Genomic DNA, 22699 nt, shown 5'->3' with positions numbered 1-22699 from the left:
AACCCCTATTTTAAGGTCAGAAATCTTATTCAATTACAGGCCTACACTATTTTACAACATCAGGCAGTGTATCCTCCTCTCCTCCCGGAGGGAGGAGGGTCTCATCTTCCAGGGAATTGTAGGCTTTTAAAAGCCAGCTTACATACCTTGCCCAGGAATTGAACCCAGGTCTTGCCCGGGTATTGAACCCAGGTCTGAGTGCTTGGTAGTCAGCTCTCTTAACCACTGGTCAGCCACCAGCACTACATGCTGAAGGCAGCCTAGCATGTACCATTATGATCTATCCTAGAGAAAAATTTGCTTGCTTAACCACTTGCCGACCGCCCACAGCCCATGGGCGGCGGCAAAGTGGACGCCTAAAGGACCGCAATACGCCTTCAGGCGGCGCGTCCTTTAGGCATGCCGGGGGAGCGATCGCGTCATTGATGACGCGCGCTTCCCCCGGCAACTGGCTCCGCCCACCCGCCGTAACATCCCGCCAGCCATACGGAAGCGCCGGCGGGATGTTAACCCCGCGATCGCCGCTACAAAGTGTATAATACACTTTGTAATGTATACAAAGTGTATTATACAGGCTGCCTCCTGCCCTGGTGATCCCAGTGTCCGAGGGACCACCAGGGCAGGCTGCAGCCACCCTAGTCTGCACCCAAACACACTGATCTGCCCCCCCCCCCGCCCACTGATCGCCCACAGCACCCCTCAGACCCCCCCCCTGCCCACCCCCCAGACCCCTGTTTGCACCCAATCACCCCCCTAATAACCCATCAATCACTCCCTGTCACTATCTGTCAACGCTATTTTTTTTTATCCCCCCCCTGCCCCCTGCCCCCTCCTGATCACCCCCCCCACCCCTCAGATTCTCCCCAGACCCCCCCCCCCCAGACCCCCCCCCCCCCCCTGTGTACTGTATGCATCTATCTTCCCTGATAACCTGTCAATCACCCGTCAATCACCCATCAATCACCCATCAATCACCCCCTGTCACTGCCACCCAACAATCAGCCCCTAACCTGCCCCTTGCGGGCAATCTGATCACCCACCCACACCAATAGATCGCCCGCAGATCCGACATCAGATCACCTCCCAAATCCATTGTTTACATCTATTCTCTCCTCTAAACACCCACTAATTACCCATCAATCACCCATCAATCACCCCCTATCACCACCTGTCACTTTTACCTATCAGATCAGACCCTAATCTGCCCCTTGCGGGCACCCAATCACCCGCCAACACGCTCAGATTGCCCTCTGACCCCCCCTTATCAATTCGCCAGTGCATTAATTACATCTGTTCTTCCCTGTAATAACCCACTGATCACCTGTCAATCACCTGCCAATCACCTATCACCCATCAATCACCCCCTGTCACCCCCTGTCACTGCCACCCATCAATCAGCCCCTAACCTGCCCCTTGCGGGCAATCTGATCACCCACCCACACCATTAGATCGCCCGCAAACCCGCCGTCAGATTACCTCCCAAATGTATTGTTTACATCTGTTATCTTCGCTAAACACCCACTAATTACCCATCAATCACCCATCAATCACTCCCTATCACCACCTGTCACTGTTACCTATCAGATCAGACCCTAAGCTGCCCCTTGCGGGCACCCAATCACCCGCCCACACGCTCAGATTGCCCTCAGACCCCCCCACCCCCCCTTATCAATTCACCAGTGCATTAATTACATCTGTCCTTCCCTGTAATAACCCACTGATCACCTGTCAATCACCTGCCAATCACCTATCACCCATCAATCACCCCCTGTCACTGCCACCCAACAATCAGCCCCTAACCCGCCCTTGCGGGCAAACTGATCACCCACCCACACCAATAGATCGCCCGCAGATCCGACATCAGATCACCACCCAAGCGCAGTGTTTCCATCTATTCTCTCCTCTAAACACCCACTAATTACCCATCAATCACCCTCTATCACCACCTGTCACTGTTACCCATCAGATCAGACCCTAATCTGCCCCTTGCGGGCACCCAATCACCCGCCTACACGCTCAGATTGCCCTCAGACCCCCCCTTATCAATTCGCCAGGGCATTATTTACATCTGTCCTTCCCTGTAATAACCCACTGATCACCTGTCAATCACCTGTCAATCACCCCCTGTCACTGCCACCCATCAATCACCCCTGTCACTGCCACCCATCAATCAGCCCCTAACCTGCCCCTTGCGGGCAAACTGATCACCCACCCACACCAATAGATCGCCCGCAGATCCGACATCAGATCACCACCCAAGCGCAGTGTTTCCATCTATTCTCTCCTCTAAACACCCACTAATTACCCATCAATCACCCCCTATCACCACCTGTCACTGTTACCCATCAGATCAGACCCTAATCTGCCCCTTGCGGGCACCCAATCACCCGCCTACACGCTCAGATTGCCCTCAGACCCCCCCTTATCAATTCGCCAGGGCATTATTTACATCTGTCCTTCCCTGTAATAACCCACTGATCACCTGTCAATCACCTATCAATCACCCATCAATCACCCCCTGTCACTGCCACCCATCAATCACCCGCTGTCACTGCCACCCATCAATCAGCCCCTAACCTGCCCCTTGCGGGCAATCTGATCACCCACCCACACCAATAGATCGCCCGCAGATCCGACGTCCGATCACCTCCCAAGTGCAGTGTTCACATCTGTTCTCTACCCTAAACACCCACTAATTACCCATCAATCACCCCCTGTCACTGCTACCTATCAGATTAGACCCCTATCTGCCCCTAGGGCACTCAATCACCCGCCCACACCCTCAGAATGCCCTCAGACCCCAGCCCTGATCACCTCGCCAGTGCATTGCTTGCATCTATTCCCCCCTCTAATCACACCTTGAGACACCCATCAATCACCTCCTGTCACCCCCTAGCACACCTACCCATCAGATCAGGCCCCAATTTGCCCCGTGTGGGCTCCTGATCACTCGGCCAAACCCTCAAATCCCCCTCAGACCCCCCTCCGATCACCTCCCCAGTGCATTGATTGCATCTATTTTCCCCTCTAACCACCCCCTGAGACACCCATCAATCACCTCCTGTCACCCCCCTAGCACTCCTATCCATCAGATCAGGCCCAATACAACCTGTCATCTAAAAGGCCACCCTGCTTATGACCGGTTCCACAAAATTCGCCCCCTCATAGACCACCTGTCATCAAAATTTGCAGATGCTTATACCCCTGAACAGTCATTTTGAGACATTTGGTTTCCAGACTACTCACGGTTTTGGGCCCGTAAAATGCCAGGGCGGTATAGGAACCCCACAAGTGACCCCATTTTAGAAAAAAAGACACCCCAAGGTATTCTGTTAGGTGTATGACGAGTTCATAGAAGATTTTATTTTTTGTCAAAAGTTAGCGGAAATTGATTTTTATTGGGTTTTTTTCACAAAGTGTCATTTTTCACTAACTTGTGACAAAAAATAAAATCTTCTATGAACTCGCCATACACCTAACGGAATACCTTGGGGTGTCTTCTTTCTAAAATGGGGTCACTTGTGGGGTTCCTATACTGCCCTGGCATTTTAGGGGCCCTAAACCGCGAGGAGTAGTCTAGAAAACAAATGCCTCAAAATGACCCGTGAATAGGACGTTGGGCCCCTTAGCGCACCTAGGCTGCAAAAAAGTGTCACACATGTGGTACCGCCGTACTCAGGAAAAGTAGTATAATGTGTTTTGGGGTGTATTTTTACACATACCCATGCTGGGTGGGAGAAATTTCTATGTAAATGGTCAATTGTGTGTAAAACAAATCAAACAATTGTCATTTACAGAGATATTTCTCCCACTTAGCATGGGTATGTGTAAAAATACACCCCAAAACACATTATACTACTTCTCCTGAGTACGGCGGTACCACATGTGTGGCACTTTTTTACACCCTAAGTACGCTAAGGGGCCCAAAGTCCAATGAGTACCTTTAGGATTTCACAGGTCATTTTGCGACATTTGGTTTCAAGACTACTCCTCACGGTTTAGGGCCCCTAAAATGCCAGGGCAGTATAGTAACCCCACAAATGACCCCATTCTAGAAAGAAGACACCCAAAGGTATTCCGTTAGGAGTATGGTGAGTTCATAGAAGATTTTATTTTTTGTCAAAAGTTAGCGGAAAATTGATTTTTATTGTTTTTTTCACAAAGTGTCATTTTCCACTAACTTTTGACAAAAAATAAAATCTTCTATGAACTCACCATACTCCTAACGGAATACCTTGGGGTGTCTTCTTTCTAAAATGGGGTCATTTGTGGGGTTCCTATACTGAACTGGCATTTTAGGGGCCCTAAACCGTGAGGAGTAGTCTGGAAATCAAATTTCGCAAAATGACCTGTGAAATCCTAAAGGTACTCATTGGACTTTGGGCCCTTTAGCGCAGTTAGGGTGCAAAAAAGTGCCACACATGTGGTATTGCCATACTCGGGAGAAGTAGTACAATGTGTTTTGGGGTGTATTTTTACACATACCCATGCTGGGTGGGAGAAATACCTCTGTAAATGACAATCTTTTGATTTTTTTACACACAATTGTCCATTTACAGAGTTATTTCTCCCACCCAGCATGGGTATGTGTAAAAATACACCCCAAAACACATTGTACTACTTCTCCCGAGTACGGCGATACCACATGTGTGGCACTTTTTTGCACCCTAACTGCGCTAAAGGGCCCAAAGTCCAATGAGTACCTTTAGGATTTCACAGGTCATTTTGCAGAATTTGATTTCCAGACTACTCCTCACGGTTTAGGGCCCCTAAAATGCCAGGGCAGTATAGGAACCCCACAAATGACCCCATTTTAGAAAGATGACACCTCAAGGTATTCCGTTAGGAGTATGGTGAGTTCATAGAAGATTTTATTTTTTGTCACAAGTTAGTGGAAAATGACACTTTGTGAAAAAAACAATAAAAATCAATTTTCCGCTAACTTTTGACAAAAAATAAAATCTTCTATGAACTCACCATACTCCTAACGGAATACCTTGGGGTGTCTTCTTTCTAAAATGGGGTCATTTGTGGGGTTCCTATACTGCCCTGGCATTTTAGGGGCCCTAAACCGTGAGGAGTAGTCTGGAAATCAAATTCCGCAAAATGACTTGTGAAATCCTAAAGGTACTCATTGGACTTTGGGCCCTTTAGCGCAGTTAGGGTGCAAAAAAGTGCCACACATGTGGTATCGCCGTACTCGGGAGAAGTAGTACAATGTGTTTTGGGGTGTATTTTTACACATACCCATGCTGGGTGGGAGAAATAACTCTGTAAATGGACAATTGTGTGTAAAAAAAATGAAAAAATTGTCATTTACAGAGATATTTCTCCCACCCAGCATGGGTATGTGTAAAAATACACCCCAAAACACATTCTACTACTTCTCTTGAGTACGGCAATACCACATGTGTGGCACTTTTTTGCAGCCTAACTGCGCTAAGGGGCCCAAAGTCCAATGAGCACCTTTAGGCTTTACAGGGGTGCTTACAAATTAGCACCCCCCAAAATGCGAGGACAGTAAACACACCCCACAAATGACCCCATTTTGGAAAGTAGACACTTCAAGGTATTCAGAGAGGGGCATGGTGAGTCCGTGGCAGATTTCATTTTTTTTTGTCGCAAGTTAGAAGAAATGGATTCTTTTTTTTTTTCTTTTTTTTTTGTCACAAAGTGTCATTTTCCGCTTACTTGTGACAAAAAATAATATCTTCTATGAACTCACTATGCCTCTCAGTGAATACTTTGGGATGTCTTCTTTCCAAAATGGGGTCATTTGGGGGGTATTTATACTATCCTGGAATTCTAGCCCCTCATGAAACATGACAGGGGGTCAGAAAAGTCATAGATGCTTGAAAATGGCAAAATTCACTTTTTGCACCATAGTTTGTAAACGCTATAACTTTTACCCAAACCAATAAATATACACTGAATGGTTTTTTTTTTATCAAAAACATGTTTGTCCACATTTTTCGCGCTGCATGTATACAGAAATTTTACTTTATTTGAAAATTGTCAGCACAGAAAGTTAAAAAAATCATTTTTTTGCCAAAATTCATGTCTTTTTTGATGAATATAATAAAAAGTAAAAATCGCAGGAGCAATCAAATAGCACCAAAAGAAAGCTTTATTAGTGACAAGAAAAGGAGCCAAAATTCATTTAGGTGGTAGGTTGTATGAGCGAGCAATAAACCGTGAAAGCTGCAGTGGTCTGAATGGAAAAAAAGTGGCCGGTCCTTAAGGGGTAGAAAGACTGTGGTCCTCAAGTGGTTAAAGATTTGTAGGCTTTTAAAAGCCAGCTTACATACATAGTTACATAGTTATTTTGTTTAAAAAAAGACATACGTCCATCAAGTTCAACCAGTACAAAGTACAATTCCAGCCCGTCCCCCACATACCCCTGTTGATCCAGAGGAAGGCGAAAAAAAACCCACAAGGCATGGTCCAATTAGCCCCAAAAGGGAAAAATTCCTTCCTGACTCCAGATGGCAATCAGATAAAATCCCTTGGCCAGGAATTGAACCCAGGTCTTGGCTGGGAATTTAACCCAGGTCTGAGTGCTTGGTAGTCAGCTCACTTACATGCTGAAGGCAGCCTAGCATGTACCATTATGATCTATCCTAGAGAAAAATTAGCTTGTTTAAAGATTTGTAGGCTTTTAAAAGCCAGCTTACATACCTTGGCCAGGAATTGAACCCAGGTTTTGGCCGGGAATTGAACCCAGGTCTGAGTGCTTGGTAGTCAGCTGTCTTAACCGCTGGTCCACCACCAGCACTACATGCTGAAGGCAGCCTAGCATGTACCATTATGATCTATCCTAGAGAAAAATTTGCTTGCTTAACCACTTAAGCCCAACTGGACGAGATTTCTCGTCCAGTTGGGCTGCGCGCACTCCCGCGGGTCGCGCGCGCTCCCGCGGGCCCCCCCCGTGCGCGCCCCCGCTGCTGCCCGCTAGCCCACCGATCAGTGAAAGGGATTATAAATCCCTTTCGCTGATCGGACCCCCCCGGAGAAAAGCCGACAGCATCTCTTCAGATGCTGCGGCTTTTCTGAGCTCTGGGCTCCTTTCTTCTGCCTGGGAGCGAGATCGATCGCTCCCAGGACTTTTTGATTCTGGCCATCTTGTGGCCAAATAGCAAATTACACCTGAACAATTTTTTTTTTTCAAATTAAACATATAAATATATTAAAAAAAAAACCTGTTTACCTCCCACACCAAAAATACCCACATACAAGTTTAAATAAAAAAAAATAAAAAAAATTACAGTAATAAAAAAAAAAAAAAAACATAAATAGTTACCTAAGGGTCTGAACTTTTTAAATATGCATGTCAAAGGAGTATATCAATATGATTTAATAAATTATGGGCTTCTAAACAGTGATGGACGCAAAACGGAAAAAATGCACCTTTATTTCCAAATAAAATATTGTCGCCATACATTGTGATAGGGACATAATTTTAACGGTGAAATACCCGGGGCATATGGGCAAATACAATACGTGAGTTTTAATTATGGAGGCGTGTATTATTTTAAAACTATAATGGCTGAAAACTGAGAAATAATGAATTTTTTCCATTTTTTTCTTATTCTTCCTGTTAAAATGCATTTACAGTAAAGTGGCTCTTAGCAAAATATACCACCCACAGAAAGCCTAATTGGTGGCGGAAAAAACAAGATATAGATCAATTAATTGTGATGAGTAGTGATAAAGTTATTGGCAAATGAATGGGGGGTGAAAGTTGTTCGGATGTAAAAAAATTTCAACCCTTCGGGCTTAAGTGGTTAAAGATTTGTAGGCTTTTAAAAGCCAGCTTACATACATAGTTACATAGTTATTTTGTTTAAAAAAAGACATACGTCCATCGAGTTCAACCAGTACAAAGTACAATTCCAGCCCGTCCCCCACATACCCCTGTTGATCCAGAGGAAGGCGAAAAAAAACCCACAAGGCATGGTCCAATTAGCCCCAAAAGGGAAAAATTCCTTCCTGACTCCAGATGGCAATCAGATAAAATCCCTTGGCCAGGAATTGAACCCAGGTCTTGGCTGGGAATTTAACCCAGGTCTGAGTGCTTGGTAGTCAGCTCACTTACATGCTGAAGGCAGCCTAGCATGTACCATTATGATCTATCCTAGAGAAAAATTAGCTTGTTTAAAGATTTGTAGGCTTTTAAAAGCCAGCTTACATACCTTGGCCAGGAATTGAACCCAGGTTTTGGCCGGGAATTGAACCCAGGTCTGAGTGCTTGGTAGTCAGCTGTCTTAACCACTGGTCCACCACCAGCACTACATGCTGAAGGCAGCCTAGCATGTACCCTTATGATCTATCCTAGAGAAAAATGAGCTTGCTTAAAGATTTGTAGGCTTTTCAAAGCCAGCTTACATACCTTGGCCAGGAATTGAACCCAGGTCTTGGCCGGGAATTGAACCCAGGTTTGGGTGCTTGGTAGTCAGTATAATTTGTAGAAAAAGGCAACAACATCGATTTGTTTTGGGTCTGTGACCTTTCTTCAGGCCTTTAAACATACAGTGAACATCTATAAAGTATAAAAATACAATACAGTTAAAAATTGTAGAGAAACTACAGTATAATACAATCAAGTTGTGATAAAAAGGCATTAACCCTTAAGAGAAAAAGACACCCAAGAAGTGTGTAGTTTGAATAGAGTAGCACCCCACGCAAACCAGCTTGCCAAGGAAGATATTAGGAGAAGATGACAAATGGTGAAAAAGAAATTAAAAACAGACAATAGAATTGTACCTGCACAATTTAAATACACAGTAGTATCTCATCTGGACAATCACGAAGCCAGGATAGACACATACAAAAATCAATGCAGGAACCAAATCAAAAATCAATAATCAATTATGAGGGATAGCTAATACAATCAAAAAATCAATTATGAGGGATAGCTAAATCAATCCGCTTACAGTAGTAGCCAAGATTTGACCATAAAAAATCAAAAAGTATAAAGTGACCAAAGTCTGAAGGGTACCAGAAATTAAATATAACTACCATTAGCAAACAAAACAATTGATATATTACCACATAAAGCATCAGGAGAGAAGCCGCACAGGAGCAGGACATCCAGACCGGGTGGTGACTACTCAAGCAAATGAGCTGGGTTTAAATACCCCTGGATTTAAACCCAGCTCATTTGCTGAGTAGTCACCACCCGGTCTGGATGTCTGGCTCCTGTGCGGCTTCTCTCCTGATGCTTTATGTGGTAATATATCAATTGTTTTTGTTTGCTAATGGTAGTTATATTGAATTTCTGGTACCCTTCAGACTTTGTATTGTCTTTGGTCACTTTATACTTTTTGATTTTTTATGGTCAAATCTTGGCTACTACTGTAAGCTGAGTGCATTAGCTATCCCTCATAATAGATTTTTGATTGTATTAGCTATCCCTCATAATTGATTATTGATTTGGTTCCTGTATTGATTTTTGTAGGTGGTCTATCCTGGCTTAGTGATTGTCCAGATGAGATAGTACTGTGTATTTAAATTGTGCAGGTACAATTCTCTTGTCCGTTTTTAATTTCTTTTTCACCATTTGTCATCTTCTCGCTGGTTTGCGTGGGGTGCTACTCTAGTCAAACTACACACTTCTTGGGTATATTTTTCTCTTAAGGTTTAATGCCTTTTTATCACAACTTGATTGTATTATACTGTAGTTTTTCTACAATTTTTAACTGTATTGTATTTTTATACTTCATAGATGTTCACTGTATGTTCAAAGACCTGAAGAAGGGTCACAGACCCGAAACAAATCGATGTTGTTGCCTTTTTATACAAATTATATGCACTTTTCTACGTGATTGAAGTCTTTGTATACAAAATTCTGCACTTTTTTGGAATATTAAAAGAGAAAGTATTTTTTGCATTTTGTTGGTTTCCTGTGTTTTCACTATATCCCTGACTAATTGATTAGTTCATGAGGTGGTGTCTATGGTGTACCTACAGGGATCTTTTTTGTCCGTTGAATACTCTTCCAATACATAACTACTTAACTTGAACTGAACCTTTGGTCTTCCATTTCTCAATATGTGCCTAACTGTGGAAACAGACAGCTGAAATCTCAGACAGCTTTCTGTATCCTTCCCCTAAACCATAATGGTGAACAGTATATGTTGCTACTCTTCAGAGAAAATTAAAAGAGGAGGGAAACTTGCAATTGACCCCCTTAAATACTCTTTCTCATAATTGAATTCACCTGTATGTAGGTCAGGAGTCACTGAGCTTACCAAGCCAATTTGAATTCCAATTAGTTCTAAAGGTTTTGTAATCAATAAAATGACAACAGTGCCCAAATTTATGCACTTGACTAATTTTATTTAAACAAATATTGTGCACTGTAAATCCAATAAACCATTATTTCACTTCTCAAATATCACTGTGTGTGTCTCCTATATGATATATTGATATATATGATATATAATTGCTTTCTGTTTTAGGAAAGCAATTTTTTGTTTTTATATGATATATTTAACTGACATTTTTTATTGTAACAACCAACGATTTATACAGGAAAATCATGACGATTAACAAGGTTGGCCAAACTTTCGCATCCCACTGTATATGTATATAACACCCATATAGTTGTTGTTCATGAGCCACCCCTCTCCTCTTGTGTCTGCGTCCACTATCTATCAATAGCATTGCTAGAAGCACGGTTATTTGTAGCTACACAGTTCTACCATTGTTTCAGCTATTGTTAGTGGTCACGGTGTGCATACCCACCATGTGGGGGATAGCTACACCTCACTCCGCAATTTCTATAGGAGAGGTGGGGGATCAGCAAAGACCCCCTTACACGGTGTGAATTGGCATTCTGTGTACCTCGCAGACAACAAACTATATATAGAAGAATCCACACTTGGACTACTTCTTATTTTAACATTTTTAAGTGATTTTAAGATATTTATCTGTACTGTGTACCCATAGGGCTGGTCTGTTAAGACCCTCAGTTAACTAGATTTTGTCAGCTCAGAAGCACAGACAATCAATTCCTGCTCTTATCAATAAGTAGACGTCTTATCGATTCACCTGCTGACAGTGGTTACAGAGTTACATAGTTATTTGGGTTGAAAAAAGACATACGTCCATCGAGTTCAACCACAGAACAAAGTACAACACCAGCCTGCTCCCTCACATATCCCTGTTGATCCAGAGGAAGGCGAAAAACCCTTACAAGGCATGGTCCAATTAGCCCCAACAGGGAAAAAAATTCCTTCCCGACTCCAGATGGCAATCAGATAAAATCCCTGGATCAACATCACTGGACATCACCTAGTAATTGTAGCCATGGATGTCTTTCAATGCAAGGGAAGCATCTAAGCCCCCTTTAAATGCATGTATAGAATATGCCATAACTACTTCCTTTGGCAATGCATTCCACATCTTAATCACTCTTACTGTAAAGAACTCTTTCCTAAATCAATGGCTAAAACGTTTTTTCCTTCATGCTCAGATCATGTCCTCTAGTCCTTTGAGAAGGCCTAGGGACAAAAAGCTCATCCGCCAAGCTTTTATATTGTCCTCTGATGTATTTATACATGTTAATTAGATCCCCTCTAAGGCGTCTTTTCCCTCGACTAAATAAACCCAGTTTATGTAACCTTTCTAGGTAAGTGAGACCTTCCATCCCTCGTATCAATTTTGTTGTTTGTCCCTGCTCTAAAATTGCAATAACTTTCCTGTAATGTGGTGCCCAGAACTGAATTCCATATTCCAGATGTGGCCTTACTAGAGAGTTAAACAGGGGCAATATTATGTTAGCATCTCGAGTTTTTATTTCCCTTTTAATGCATCCCAAAATGTTATTAGCTTTAGCTGCAGCAGCTTGGCATTGAATACGATTATTTAACTTGTTGTCGATAAGTACTCCTAACTCTTTCTCCAAGTTTGTTGCCCCCAACTGTATCCCATTTATTTTGTGTGATGCTAGACCATTAGTACGACCAAATGCATGACTTTACATTTTTTAACATTGAATTTCATCTGCCATTTATGTGCCCATATAGCCATCCTATCCAGATCCTGTTGCAATATGTTACTATCTTCCTGAGAGTTGATGATTCTGCACAATTTTGTATCATCTGCAAAAATAGCAACATTGCTTTCTACTGCAAATACTAGGTCATTAATAAATAATTGAAGAGCACTGGACCCAGTACAGACCCATGTGGGACCCCACTGCTAACAGTCTCCCATTTTGAGTACGATCCATTGACCACAACTCTTTGTTTTCTGTTCATTAGCCAGTTCCCTATCCATGCACACAGACTCTTCCCCAGTCCTTGCATCCTCATCTTTTGCACCAGACTTTTGAGGGGAACGGTGTCAAAGGCCTTTGCAAAGTCCAAGTATATCACATCTACAGCATTCCCAATATGAATGTTACACTTAACGCAAAAATGCTGTAAAGTTAATTTGGTTGTGGCCAAGTATATACAGCCGCACAGGAAGTGAAGAAATAATTTCCACCAGGATAACGCAAAATGTGGCCATAGACGTCAATTGATGTAGCGAAGAAAGTGAAGAAATAATATCTGCCAAGTAATAGCAGGGAAGCACACCAAAAGAAAGAAAATGATAGCCCCCGAGTATTGGTAATAGCCGCGTAAAAAGTGAATAAATAATTGTTGCTAGGATAGCGCAAAATGTTGCCATAGCCGTCACTTGATGTAGCGGAGAAAGTGAAGAACAATAGTTGCTAGGTAATAGCAGCCAGGGAAGCGCGCTGAAAAGGAGGAAATAATAGCCACTGGGTATTGGTAATAGCCACGGAATGTGGCCATAGACATGAAATGCGCCCAATTTTTGCAGTCAGCGCTATGAGAATTGATGTAGTGGAGAAAATACATTGCAGTCATAGCAGCGCCCAAATTAACTTGCGCTATTATTAGTGTGTGCGCTGGGCAAAACTGTTGAAACATTAAGTTCATAGGAATAATTTAAGTTCATAGGAATATTTTAACCATTGTCAGTCAAATCTGCTAAAAGAAAGGTAGTTTTGTTTGTTTGTTTTTCAAAATTCACCATTTCTGTATGGTTTTACATTCAGGTTTTTCAACGTTTAATTTGAGCAAGAAAAATAGAAGATTAAGTGGCAGCTTACCTCCAACAAATCCTGCACTTAGGTACAAGTGCACTATGCTCTGAGAGAAAGAGCTGGACACCAATCCAATTCCGCAAAGAAACCCGCCAACCATGACTGTAACTCTGCAGCCAAACTTTTCTACCATAATACTGCATAATGGACCTGTGGGCAGAAAAAAACAGTTAACAAATCAGCCATTCCAAATTAACTACCTTTGGAAATGGTAAAAGTGTAATACTGATTATGAATTTTGAAAAAAAAATTAAAAAGAATGAAAAAGCAATTTTTTGTCAAAATCACGCTACTGCATATTTTTCTGTGCCTTTTACAAATATTATTTAAAAGTAAATTTTTGACAATTAAGCATGTGTTAAATATACTTTGTTTATCCAAAATAACATTGATCATTTTTTATTTGTACTAGTAGATTTGTGCCAGTTGGGCACGGTGAAAGTCCAAGGAAAACAGACTGTAGCAAGAGCTGCTAGCAGGTTGATGTCTGATGGGCATGGTTAAAGTTGGAGGATAGTACAGGGTGTGGGAAAGTGTACAGTGCAGGGTTGTTTAATGTGTGTAAAAAAACAAAACAAAAAGTAAATAGATCTGCACGAATAACCATGCAGTGTGCAATAGCCTCCATCATATATGCCAAGAAAAAAAGCTTCAAGAAAATTAGGCTGACAATATAGCACCACTGTCTGTACAAATGGTAATTTTATTAAACATACTGTATATCATAAACATCACAATAATAAAAACAAATAAAAGTCAATGATACACTCCTCAGCTTGCATGCAATTTTTTGTATGCAATAATAATGACACACTATGACTATTAGAGCTATTGAGTATCCTAGTGGTTCCTAAAAGAAGGGAATTTAGGCTTTTGATAAAGCGGTTGAATTATCACGAAGCTAGTTAGCTGCCTGGTGTATTTACTTCTCTGGCTTGAGACGCACTTTGCAACACTTATAAGTATCTCTTCTATATTATTACCCGCCATTTGCACAAGCTGTGCAGTTACTAGGGAGCATTTCAGAGGAATCGGCACGGGAGACTTGGGCGCAGGATACAGCCGGTATATGGCTGATCCTGCTGCTGCACAAGTCCCGGCCGTGTTAAATACTATTCCCCCTCCAGGACGTCATGGATGGTGGGGAATGAAATATTTCGGCTTCCAGCAATTGCTGGAAGCCGAATTATTGTGTTTTAAAAGTAACTTCAGCTCAGTCTTCTGATGGCGCCAAAGTTGCTCCCTGTGCGCCCAAGTCTCCTGCGCGGGATTCACTGTGTTCGACTAGGGATGCTCATTCGGATTCCACAGAATTTAAATTTCCGCATTTCTGACTGGAAATCGGCAATTTCCGAAATCAGAAAACGGAAATAGGAATTCTGTAGAAATCTGATTTACAGCAACTCAGTCATTTTAGCCCGGCCACAGAACTACTGAGCCTGCGCAGTAAAACCCGGAGGACGTCCGATGACGTCAGCGCGCAGCCGTGAGGCGCATTTTGGAACGCAGAAGAAGCCCGACCTGGCTGCCGGCCTGGCCAGGTCGGGCGCGCCACCGGAGACCACCGGGAGCCTGCGGAGCGGCGCCGAGGGCACCTCCTGCCTGCCACGGGCTGGAAGAAGCCCCAGGTAAGTGGATGCGGATTTTTATTTTTTTTTACTTAAATATGACTGTGTGTGTCTCCTACATGATATATTTAACTGTCATTTTTTATCGTAACAACCAATGATTTATACAGGAAAATCATTAACAAGGTTGCCCAAACTTTCGCATCCCACTGTATTTTAACCTCCTTAGCGGTAACCCCGTGCTGGACACGGGGTAAGCCACCGCGGAGGAGTTCTCAGGCCCTGCTGGGCCGATTTGCATAATTTTTCTTTCAAACACGCAGCTAGAACTTTGCTAGCTGCGTGTTTGGTTCAATCGCCGCCGCTCGCTGACGATCTGTCGCTACCCGCCGCGATACAGGGCCCCCGCATACCTCTTGCACAGCCTGGCCAATCCCCGCTAGGCTGCACTATGGGGTGGATCGGGACTCCCTGTGATGTCACGACGTCAATCACATCGATTACGTACCTCCGTTCGTCGCCATGGCGACGGGAGAAGCCCTCAAGGAACGGGATTTCCTTATGGGCAAGCGCGCCGGCGGCGATCAGAAGGTATGGAGGGATGCCGCGATAGTTGCGTATAGTTAGTTGGATGCAGTGGGTCTCACTAACACACACAAGCATGGAAGCATAAAATAAATGACATGCATACTTCTCTGCAGTGGCGTAGCAATAGGGGATGCAGAGGTAGCGACTGCACCAGGGCCCCTGGACAAGAGGGGCCCAGTAGCAGCTTTATTAGCTCTTTATTGGTGCTAAGCTTGTAATGATCACCTCTATGTGTTCTCTGATTAGTTCTAACCATTAACCTGCTGAGCGGTCTGGACGAGCTCAGCTCGTCCAACACCGCCAGAGGCTGCCGCTCAGGCCCTGCTGGGCCGATTTCCACCAAATAAAAAGCAGCACACGCAGCCGGCACTTTGCCAGCCGCGTGTGCTGCCTGATCGCCGCTGCAGCGCGGCGATCCGCCGCGTGCAGCGGCGAAAGAGGGTCCCCCCAGCCGCCCGAGCCCAGCGTAGCCGGAACAAACAGTTCCGGCCAGCGCTAAGGGCTGGATCGGAGGCGGCTGACGTCAGGACGTCGGCTGACGTCCATGACGTCACTCCGCTCGTCGCCATGGCGACGAGGGAAGCGAAACACGGAGGGCCGCTCATTGCGGCCTTCCGTGTTATTTCTTGCCGCCGGAGGCGATCGGAAGATCGCCTCCGGAGCGCCCTCTAGTGGGCTTTCATGCAGCCAACTTTCAGTTGGCTGCATGAAATAGTTTTTTTTTTATTTAAAAAAAACCCTCCCGCAGCCACCCTGGCGATTTAATCAGAACGCCAGGGTGGTTAATAGACTGCTCTCCTTCTCAGCCTACACCTCTCTGACACTGCAGCTGTCCTTGGAAGGTTTTGGTGCTCCATATCAATTGTTATGTATGGAGTGTGCTACTGCTTCTCTGGTTCTACCAACAATAATAGCAGGTTAGTATCTATTTTTTTTTATTGGCTACTTGCAGTGTAGTGTGTTTCATTACACTCTATAGTGATGTAAGTCATATGGGTCTCTAGGTTATCATGGACAGTATGTGTATATTGTGTATTGTGTTGATGATTAGATTATTATTATTATTCTTTTATAAAGCGCCAACATATTTCTAGCAGTTTTTTGTTAAATAAAGCTTTGTGTGTTTTTTTTTGTCGTGTTTATATTTTAAAAGGCTTTGGGCCATATTCTATTGCTGAACTCGCCAGCGCTAAGCACTGGCGAGTTCTTAACTTAGGCGATGGGGGCATCTCCTAATCTAATAAAACTTTAGACCCCCCCAGGCGGAAAAGAACTCGCTTGGGCGATATAATCGCCCAGCGAGTTCTTAACACCGAATCCAATTACCCTTATCATGTCTCCGGGAACATGAGCGTTAGCTTAGACCTGCAAAAAGCAGGTCTAAACTAGCTAACGCACGTCGTCGCCGCTGCATCTGGGGGTCTCCTTTAATAAGGAGACCCCCAGAGCTCCCCGTCGGGTCGCCGCACAGTTTAGAAGCCCCCGCGCAGCTCTGCACCGGCACCCCTGCTGGTGCTGGCATACATACCGCCGCACAGGGCCGGCCCGCTCATGAGGCGGGGTGAAACATTTGCCTCAGGCGGCAGATCTGGGGGGGCGGCACCCGCCCGTCCATGGACGCTGGGGCCGCCCGCCGAGCTGGAGGGGTAGCGGGCAGAAAGGGGGTATTGGGCCTAGCGGCGGGGAGGGGGGTCGGACCCCCCCCTCCCTCGCCTGGGTCCCCCGATCTGCGCTCCTCCTCCAGCGTAAAGTACCAGCCAGCCTGCATATGAGAAGAGGCAACGGGCGGGGGAATCACTCACCTTCCGCGTTCCATCGCGTGCTCCACTGACGTCACTTCCGGCAACGCCGCCCACTGTATTGTAAGTGGACGGCCTTGCAGGAAGTGACGTCGGTGGAGCGCATGATGAAACGCGGAAGGTGAGTGATTCCCCCGCCCGTTGCCTCTTCTCATATGCAGGCTGGCTGGTACTTTACGCTGGAGGAGGAGCGCAGATCGGGGGACCCAGGCGAGGGAGGGGGGGGGTCCGACCCCCCTCCCCGCCGCTAGGCCCAATACCCCCTTTCTGCTAGCTACCCCTCCAGCTCGGCGGCACCCCCCCCCCACCCACGGGGGAGGGGAGCGATTTTTTTTTCTAATTTTGCCTCAGGCGGCAAAAAGTCTAGGGCCGGCCCTGCCGCCGCAGATCACCCGCCGCCTCTCGCCGCAAAATCCGTCGCGTAATTACAGTGTATCTAACACTGTAATTACTGTCGGCATAGAAGGAGCCCAGGCAAAGCATCTTTGAATCTGCAGCCTGGGCTCCCCATTGGTCCGCTGTCTAAACCAATAAAATGGCTCAGACAGCGGACCTATGGGGAGCCCAGGCTGCAGATTCAAAGATGCTTTGCCCGGGCTCCTTCTATGCCGACAGTAATTACAGTGTTAGATACACTGTAATTACGTGACGGATTTTGCGGCGAGAGGCGGCGGGTGATCTGCGGCGGTATGTATGCCAGCAGGGGTGCCGGTGCAGAGCTGCGCGGGGGCTTCTAAACTGTGCGGCGACCCGACGGGGAGCTCTGGGGGTCTCCTTATTAAAGGAGACCCCCAGATGCAGCGGCGGAAGATGGCGGCGGGCGAGTGCGCATGTGTGGGGAGTGAGGCCGTGGTGCTGATGGACAGCACCACAGCGTAAACCTCACTCCCCATCGCTCGGTAAAAGGGAGCATCGCTCAGGCTTTCGCCTGAGTAATGCTCCCTAACGATCGGCCATCGCGCGAAGGATATGGGCAATAGGATTTGCCGGTAATCCTCGCGCGATGGCAAGGTGATAAGTAGCTCGCATCTGCAAGCTACTTATCACCTTGAATAGGATATGGCCCTTTGTGTGTGGACATGATGTTTTGTAAATATGAGTTTATTTTTCCATGTTACCAACAGGCTTTTTTTCTAGTGATGGGAAGGGGATGATTGTGACATTCTGTTGATTGTGTCAGGTTTTGTAAGTTTCTGCTAACTCTCATCTTTTAGTGGATAAGCTAAAGTGTATGGGGCAAGTGCTGTGTTTCAGTGTCTAGTAGTAGCTGTGTAGTTGACCACGAAAAAGCTCATAAAGTTGTCTAAGCTTGAGATAGAATCCTTCCTCTAAAAAATACATATTTCCAGGCACATCGCCTCTAGTTAGGACATTAAATAAATTATTAAGGAAAGGGAGGTGCTGAAGGGGGTGTGGCTAGAAAACAGCAAAAATCTATTAACCCTTCGCACTCTTGCATGCAAATGTTCAAACAAATGCATTCACAGATTCACTCATCCAGGCACAACTGTTATCCCTACAGCTAAGTTAAAAGCCGGGCTTTTAGTTCACAGAAGAATGCATTCTTATGCTTAGTCACCTATACTGCGCAGAAGTACCCAGGTAAACATAGGTGTCCTAACTCTGGCCCTGTCACATGCATAGTGCAGACATGCAAACACATTCATTGCATCAAACCTATCAATGGATTAGGAGCACACATCCTGTGTTCCTCTCATGGGACAGATAGCGCATTATACCAATCGCACAAGGGAGCTAACGTAACGTACCCATGCACACCATGCACATACACCAGCATAAGCTGTGTGCATGCTGACAAACACAAACAGGGGAAGGAGGGAGTGCACTGAAATAAAACCTTGACCACAGAGGGTCAGTAACAAGAAAAAAACATATATCCAGGCACATCGCCTCTAAGAATCCTTCCTCTGTCAGAACAATACTGGTTTTATGTTTCCCCAAAAGAAGGTTAAGTTGAGAAAAGTCTGCCAGATATGTAGAGGGTGTCCAACATCGAGAATGCATCGGCAGCGCAGTTTGTTATTGGAAAATGTGATGGTTGGCATTGAGTACTAGTACTAGTAGATGTAGATCAAGGTTTGGTACTAGCCAAATAGATTGAATTGCTCTTGCCCAAGTATCCTCTGTTAGCATAATATTTTTAAGATCAGCTGCCCATTTTTTCCATAGATTCCCTCGTGGTTTTGTATACAGTGGGGTAGGAAAGTTTGGGGAACCTTGTTAATCAGCATGATTTTCCTGTATAAATCGTTGGCTGCTACGATAAAAAATGTCAGTTAAATATATAATATAGGAGACACACAGTGATATTTGAGAAGTGAAATGAAGTTGGATTTACAGAAAGTGCGCAATAATTGTTTAAATAAAATTAGTCAGGTGCATAAATTTGGTCATTTTATTGATTCCAAAATCTGTAGAACTAATTATTGGAACTCAAATTGGCTTGGTAAGCTAAGTGACCCCAGACCTACATACACAGGTGAATACAGTTATGAGAAAGAGTATTTAAGGGGTTCAATTGTAAGTTTCCCTCCTCTTTTAATTTTCTCTGAAGAGTAGCAACATGGGGGTCTCAAAACAACTCTTAAATGACTTGAAGACAGAGATTGTTCCCCATCTTGGTTTACGGGAAGGATACAGAAAGCTGTCTGTAACGATTGGTGTCAGCAAAACAGATTTTCTGATTATTGGTGATCTGCAGTATCACCAATAATACAGATGCTATACCTGATTATGTGGTGATCTGCAGAATCACCAATAATGCTAGTATAGCCAGACACAGGACAACCAATGTGAGATAGTGTTTGGTGCAACAGTAATGAGGAAGAGGAGATCTCCCGAGGAGCGGGTGACTCAGACAGTACTGCAGCCAATGGTCACCTGAGGAGCAGGTGATTCAGACTGTACTGCAACCAGTGGACACCTAAAGAGCAGGGACCACTGACTGTGCTGCAAGGATGATCACCTGAGGAGCAGGTGATAAAGACTATACTGCAGCTAGTGGACACCTGAGGAGCAGGTGTTACAGACAGTGCTGCAGCTGAGCTTCACCTGAGGAGTAGGTGAAGGCTACTACAGATCCCTCACCAGTGGCTAGGCCCACTGGTGAGAACAGAAAGGTCAGACAAGCAGAGTAGGCAACGTACGGACAGATAAAGTACAAAGACAGAAGGCTGATTCAGTGTTAAGTTCAGGCAGAGTCGGCAACAGGAATCAGATGGGCAGAGGTACAGAATCAACAAGCAGGAGAGTAGTCAAAGGAAGCAGAAGGTCATAACAGATAATACAATGCAATTAGTACTTTAAGCTATCAACAGAATCTGGCTTAGTGTGGATCTCCAGCTCCAGCTGGTTCTAGCACATTTTGGGATCTGACTAGGGTCTGAGCGCTAACACGTTAGCATTCGCAACAGCAGACACGGGGCAACTGACAGACTAGTACTATATATACAGAGATGCCCCGCAGCGCCGTACCCATCACTCAGCCAATCTGAAAGTACCGTTGGAGTCAGCTGACTTGGCAGATCAGCTGACTCCCCTTCTATTCGCATAAAGGTCCTGTCGCCTGGCGCGCGCCTGTAGCCCTCAATCTATGTGCAATAGAAGGACCAGGCAGAGCAGCAGCATGTAACTGCGCAGCAGAGGCCGCCGGCTGATACGCAGAGATAGCCGCCATGCCGCTTGCCTCTGCGGCGGTATCTCCACTACCTATTACAACCCCCCCTCCCCCCCCCCCCCCCCCTGAGGAGTGGACCCCGGACACTTCCTACCCGGCTTCTCAGGGTGTAACTCATGAAACTCTTTCTTAAAATCCTCAGCATGCATGCGACAATCCGGCACCCAAGTTCTCTCCTCCAGACCATACCCCTTCTAGTGTACCAGATATTGTACAGAATTCTGCACCAATCGGGAATCCAATATCTTCTCGATCTCATACTCAGTTTGGTCGTCAACCATCACAGGGGAGGGGGGGAGAGGAATCCATGTGCACCGCAGGCTTCAACAGAGAAACATGGAATGATCTCACACCTCTCATGCTGGCTGGGAGATCATTAATCTTTTGGACACCGGGTATGGGCCTACAAATCTAGGTCCTAACTTAGGTGACGGTTGTTTCCATGCCAAATGCCGAGTAGATACCCACACCATGTCCCCTGGGGAAAACTTCCACTCTACAGACCGTCTCTTATCCGCCTGTTTCTTCTGAGTCTGGAAAGCCTTTCCCAAATTCCTCTTAACTAACACCCAAATCTCCTTTAACGCCCTTTGCCAATCCTCCAGGGCCGGGAACGGAGTAGATGCCACAGGTAATGGAGAAAACTTGGGAGATTTTCCCGATACTACCTGAAAAGGGGAAAATCCTGAAGAGGCACTCTTCAAATTATTATGCGCAAATTCCGCGAATGGCAGGAACTTTACCCAATCTGACTGTGCATCTGCCACATAACACCTGAGGAATTGTTCAAGGGACTGGTTAACTCTTTCGGTCTGACCATTGGACTGTGGGTGGTAGCCTGATGAAAACGAAAGGTCCATACCTAACTGATGGCAAAAGGCTCTCCAGAATTTTGACACAAACTGGACTCCCCTATCTGACACCACATTCTCCGGAATGCCATGCAGCCGGAAAACGTGCTGAATGAAGAGATCAGCTAATTCCTGGGCCGAGGGGAGTCCTTTCAGAGGGACGAAATTAGCCATCTTACTGAACCTATCAACTACCACCCAAATGACTGTCTTGCCCTCAGACCTGGGGAGTTCTCCTACAAAGTCCATAGACAAATGAGTCCAGGGTTCATTTGGCACTGGTAGGGGTTGTAATGTACCCACTGGTGCCTGGCGAGAGGGCTTACTTCTAGCGCAAACTGAGCACTCTCTCACAAACTCTTTACAATCAAGTGCCAGCGAAGGCCACCATACACATCTGGCCAATAGATCCTGAATTCGGGCAGCCCCGGGATGCCCAGCATTCTTATGGGAATAGTATAATTGTAAGAGTTGTAGGCGAAAAGGAAGTGGTACAAACATAACCCCCTCAGGCTTTCCTTCTGGAATGTCCTGTTGGTAAGGCCCCAGAGTAGCCGTCCAGTAATCCCAGGTTTCAGTAGCTGCCAGCACCACTTTTTTGAGTTAGGATGGTCTCAGGGGTTGAAGGCTGAACTGTCTCTGGCTCGAAACACCTAGATAGAGCGTCTGCTTTGACGTTCTTACTACCTGGTGTATACGTTATGATAGATCTGAACCTTGAAAAGAATAGGGACCAGCGGGCCTGGTGGAGACTAAGTCTTTTGGCCCCTTCTATGTACTCCAAGTTTTTATGATCTGTATAGACTGTGATGGTATGTTCTGCCCCTTCTAGCCAATGGCGCCATTCTTCAAAGGCTAACTTAATGGCCAAGAGCTCTCGATTGCCAATATCGTAGTTCCTCTCGGCAGGAGAGAACCTACGAGAAAAGAAGGCGCATGGGTGTAGTTTGCCTTGCAGACCGGAGCGCTGAGACAGTACAGCCCCAACCCCAATGTCTGATGCATCGACCTCAACAATGAAGGGGAAGGTGACATCCACATGTCTCAGAATGGGAGCAAAACAGAACAATTTTTTC

The 22699-nt window shown here is 45.3% G+C and overlaps 1 protein-coding gene across 2 annotated transcripts in view; it reads right to left on the bottom strand.

Annotated features, from left to right (window-relative positions):
- Positions 1-22699, bottom strand: part of SLC16A5 (solute carrier family 16 member 5) — a 185173-nt gene that overhangs the window by 58713 nt on the left and 103761 nt on the right. For both annotated transcript variants that reach the window (XM_068262397.1, XM_068262398.1), the window contains exon 3: positions 13127-13270. In XM_068262397.1, coding sequence (XP_068118498.1) covers positions 13127-13270 — 144 coding nt within the window. The remainder of the gene's footprint in view (positions 1-13126; positions 13271-22699) is intronic.

This window comes from Hyperolius riggenbachi, chromosome 12 (assembly GCF_040937935.1).
Source record: "Hyperolius riggenbachi isolate aHypRig1 chromosome 12, aHypRig1.pri, whole genome shotgun sequence".
Taxonomy (NCBI): Eukaryota; Metazoa; Chordata; class Amphibia; order Anura; family Hyperoliidae; genus Hyperolius; species Hyperolius riggenbachi.
This window is presented reverse-complemented; position numbering and strand designations above follow the sequence as displayed.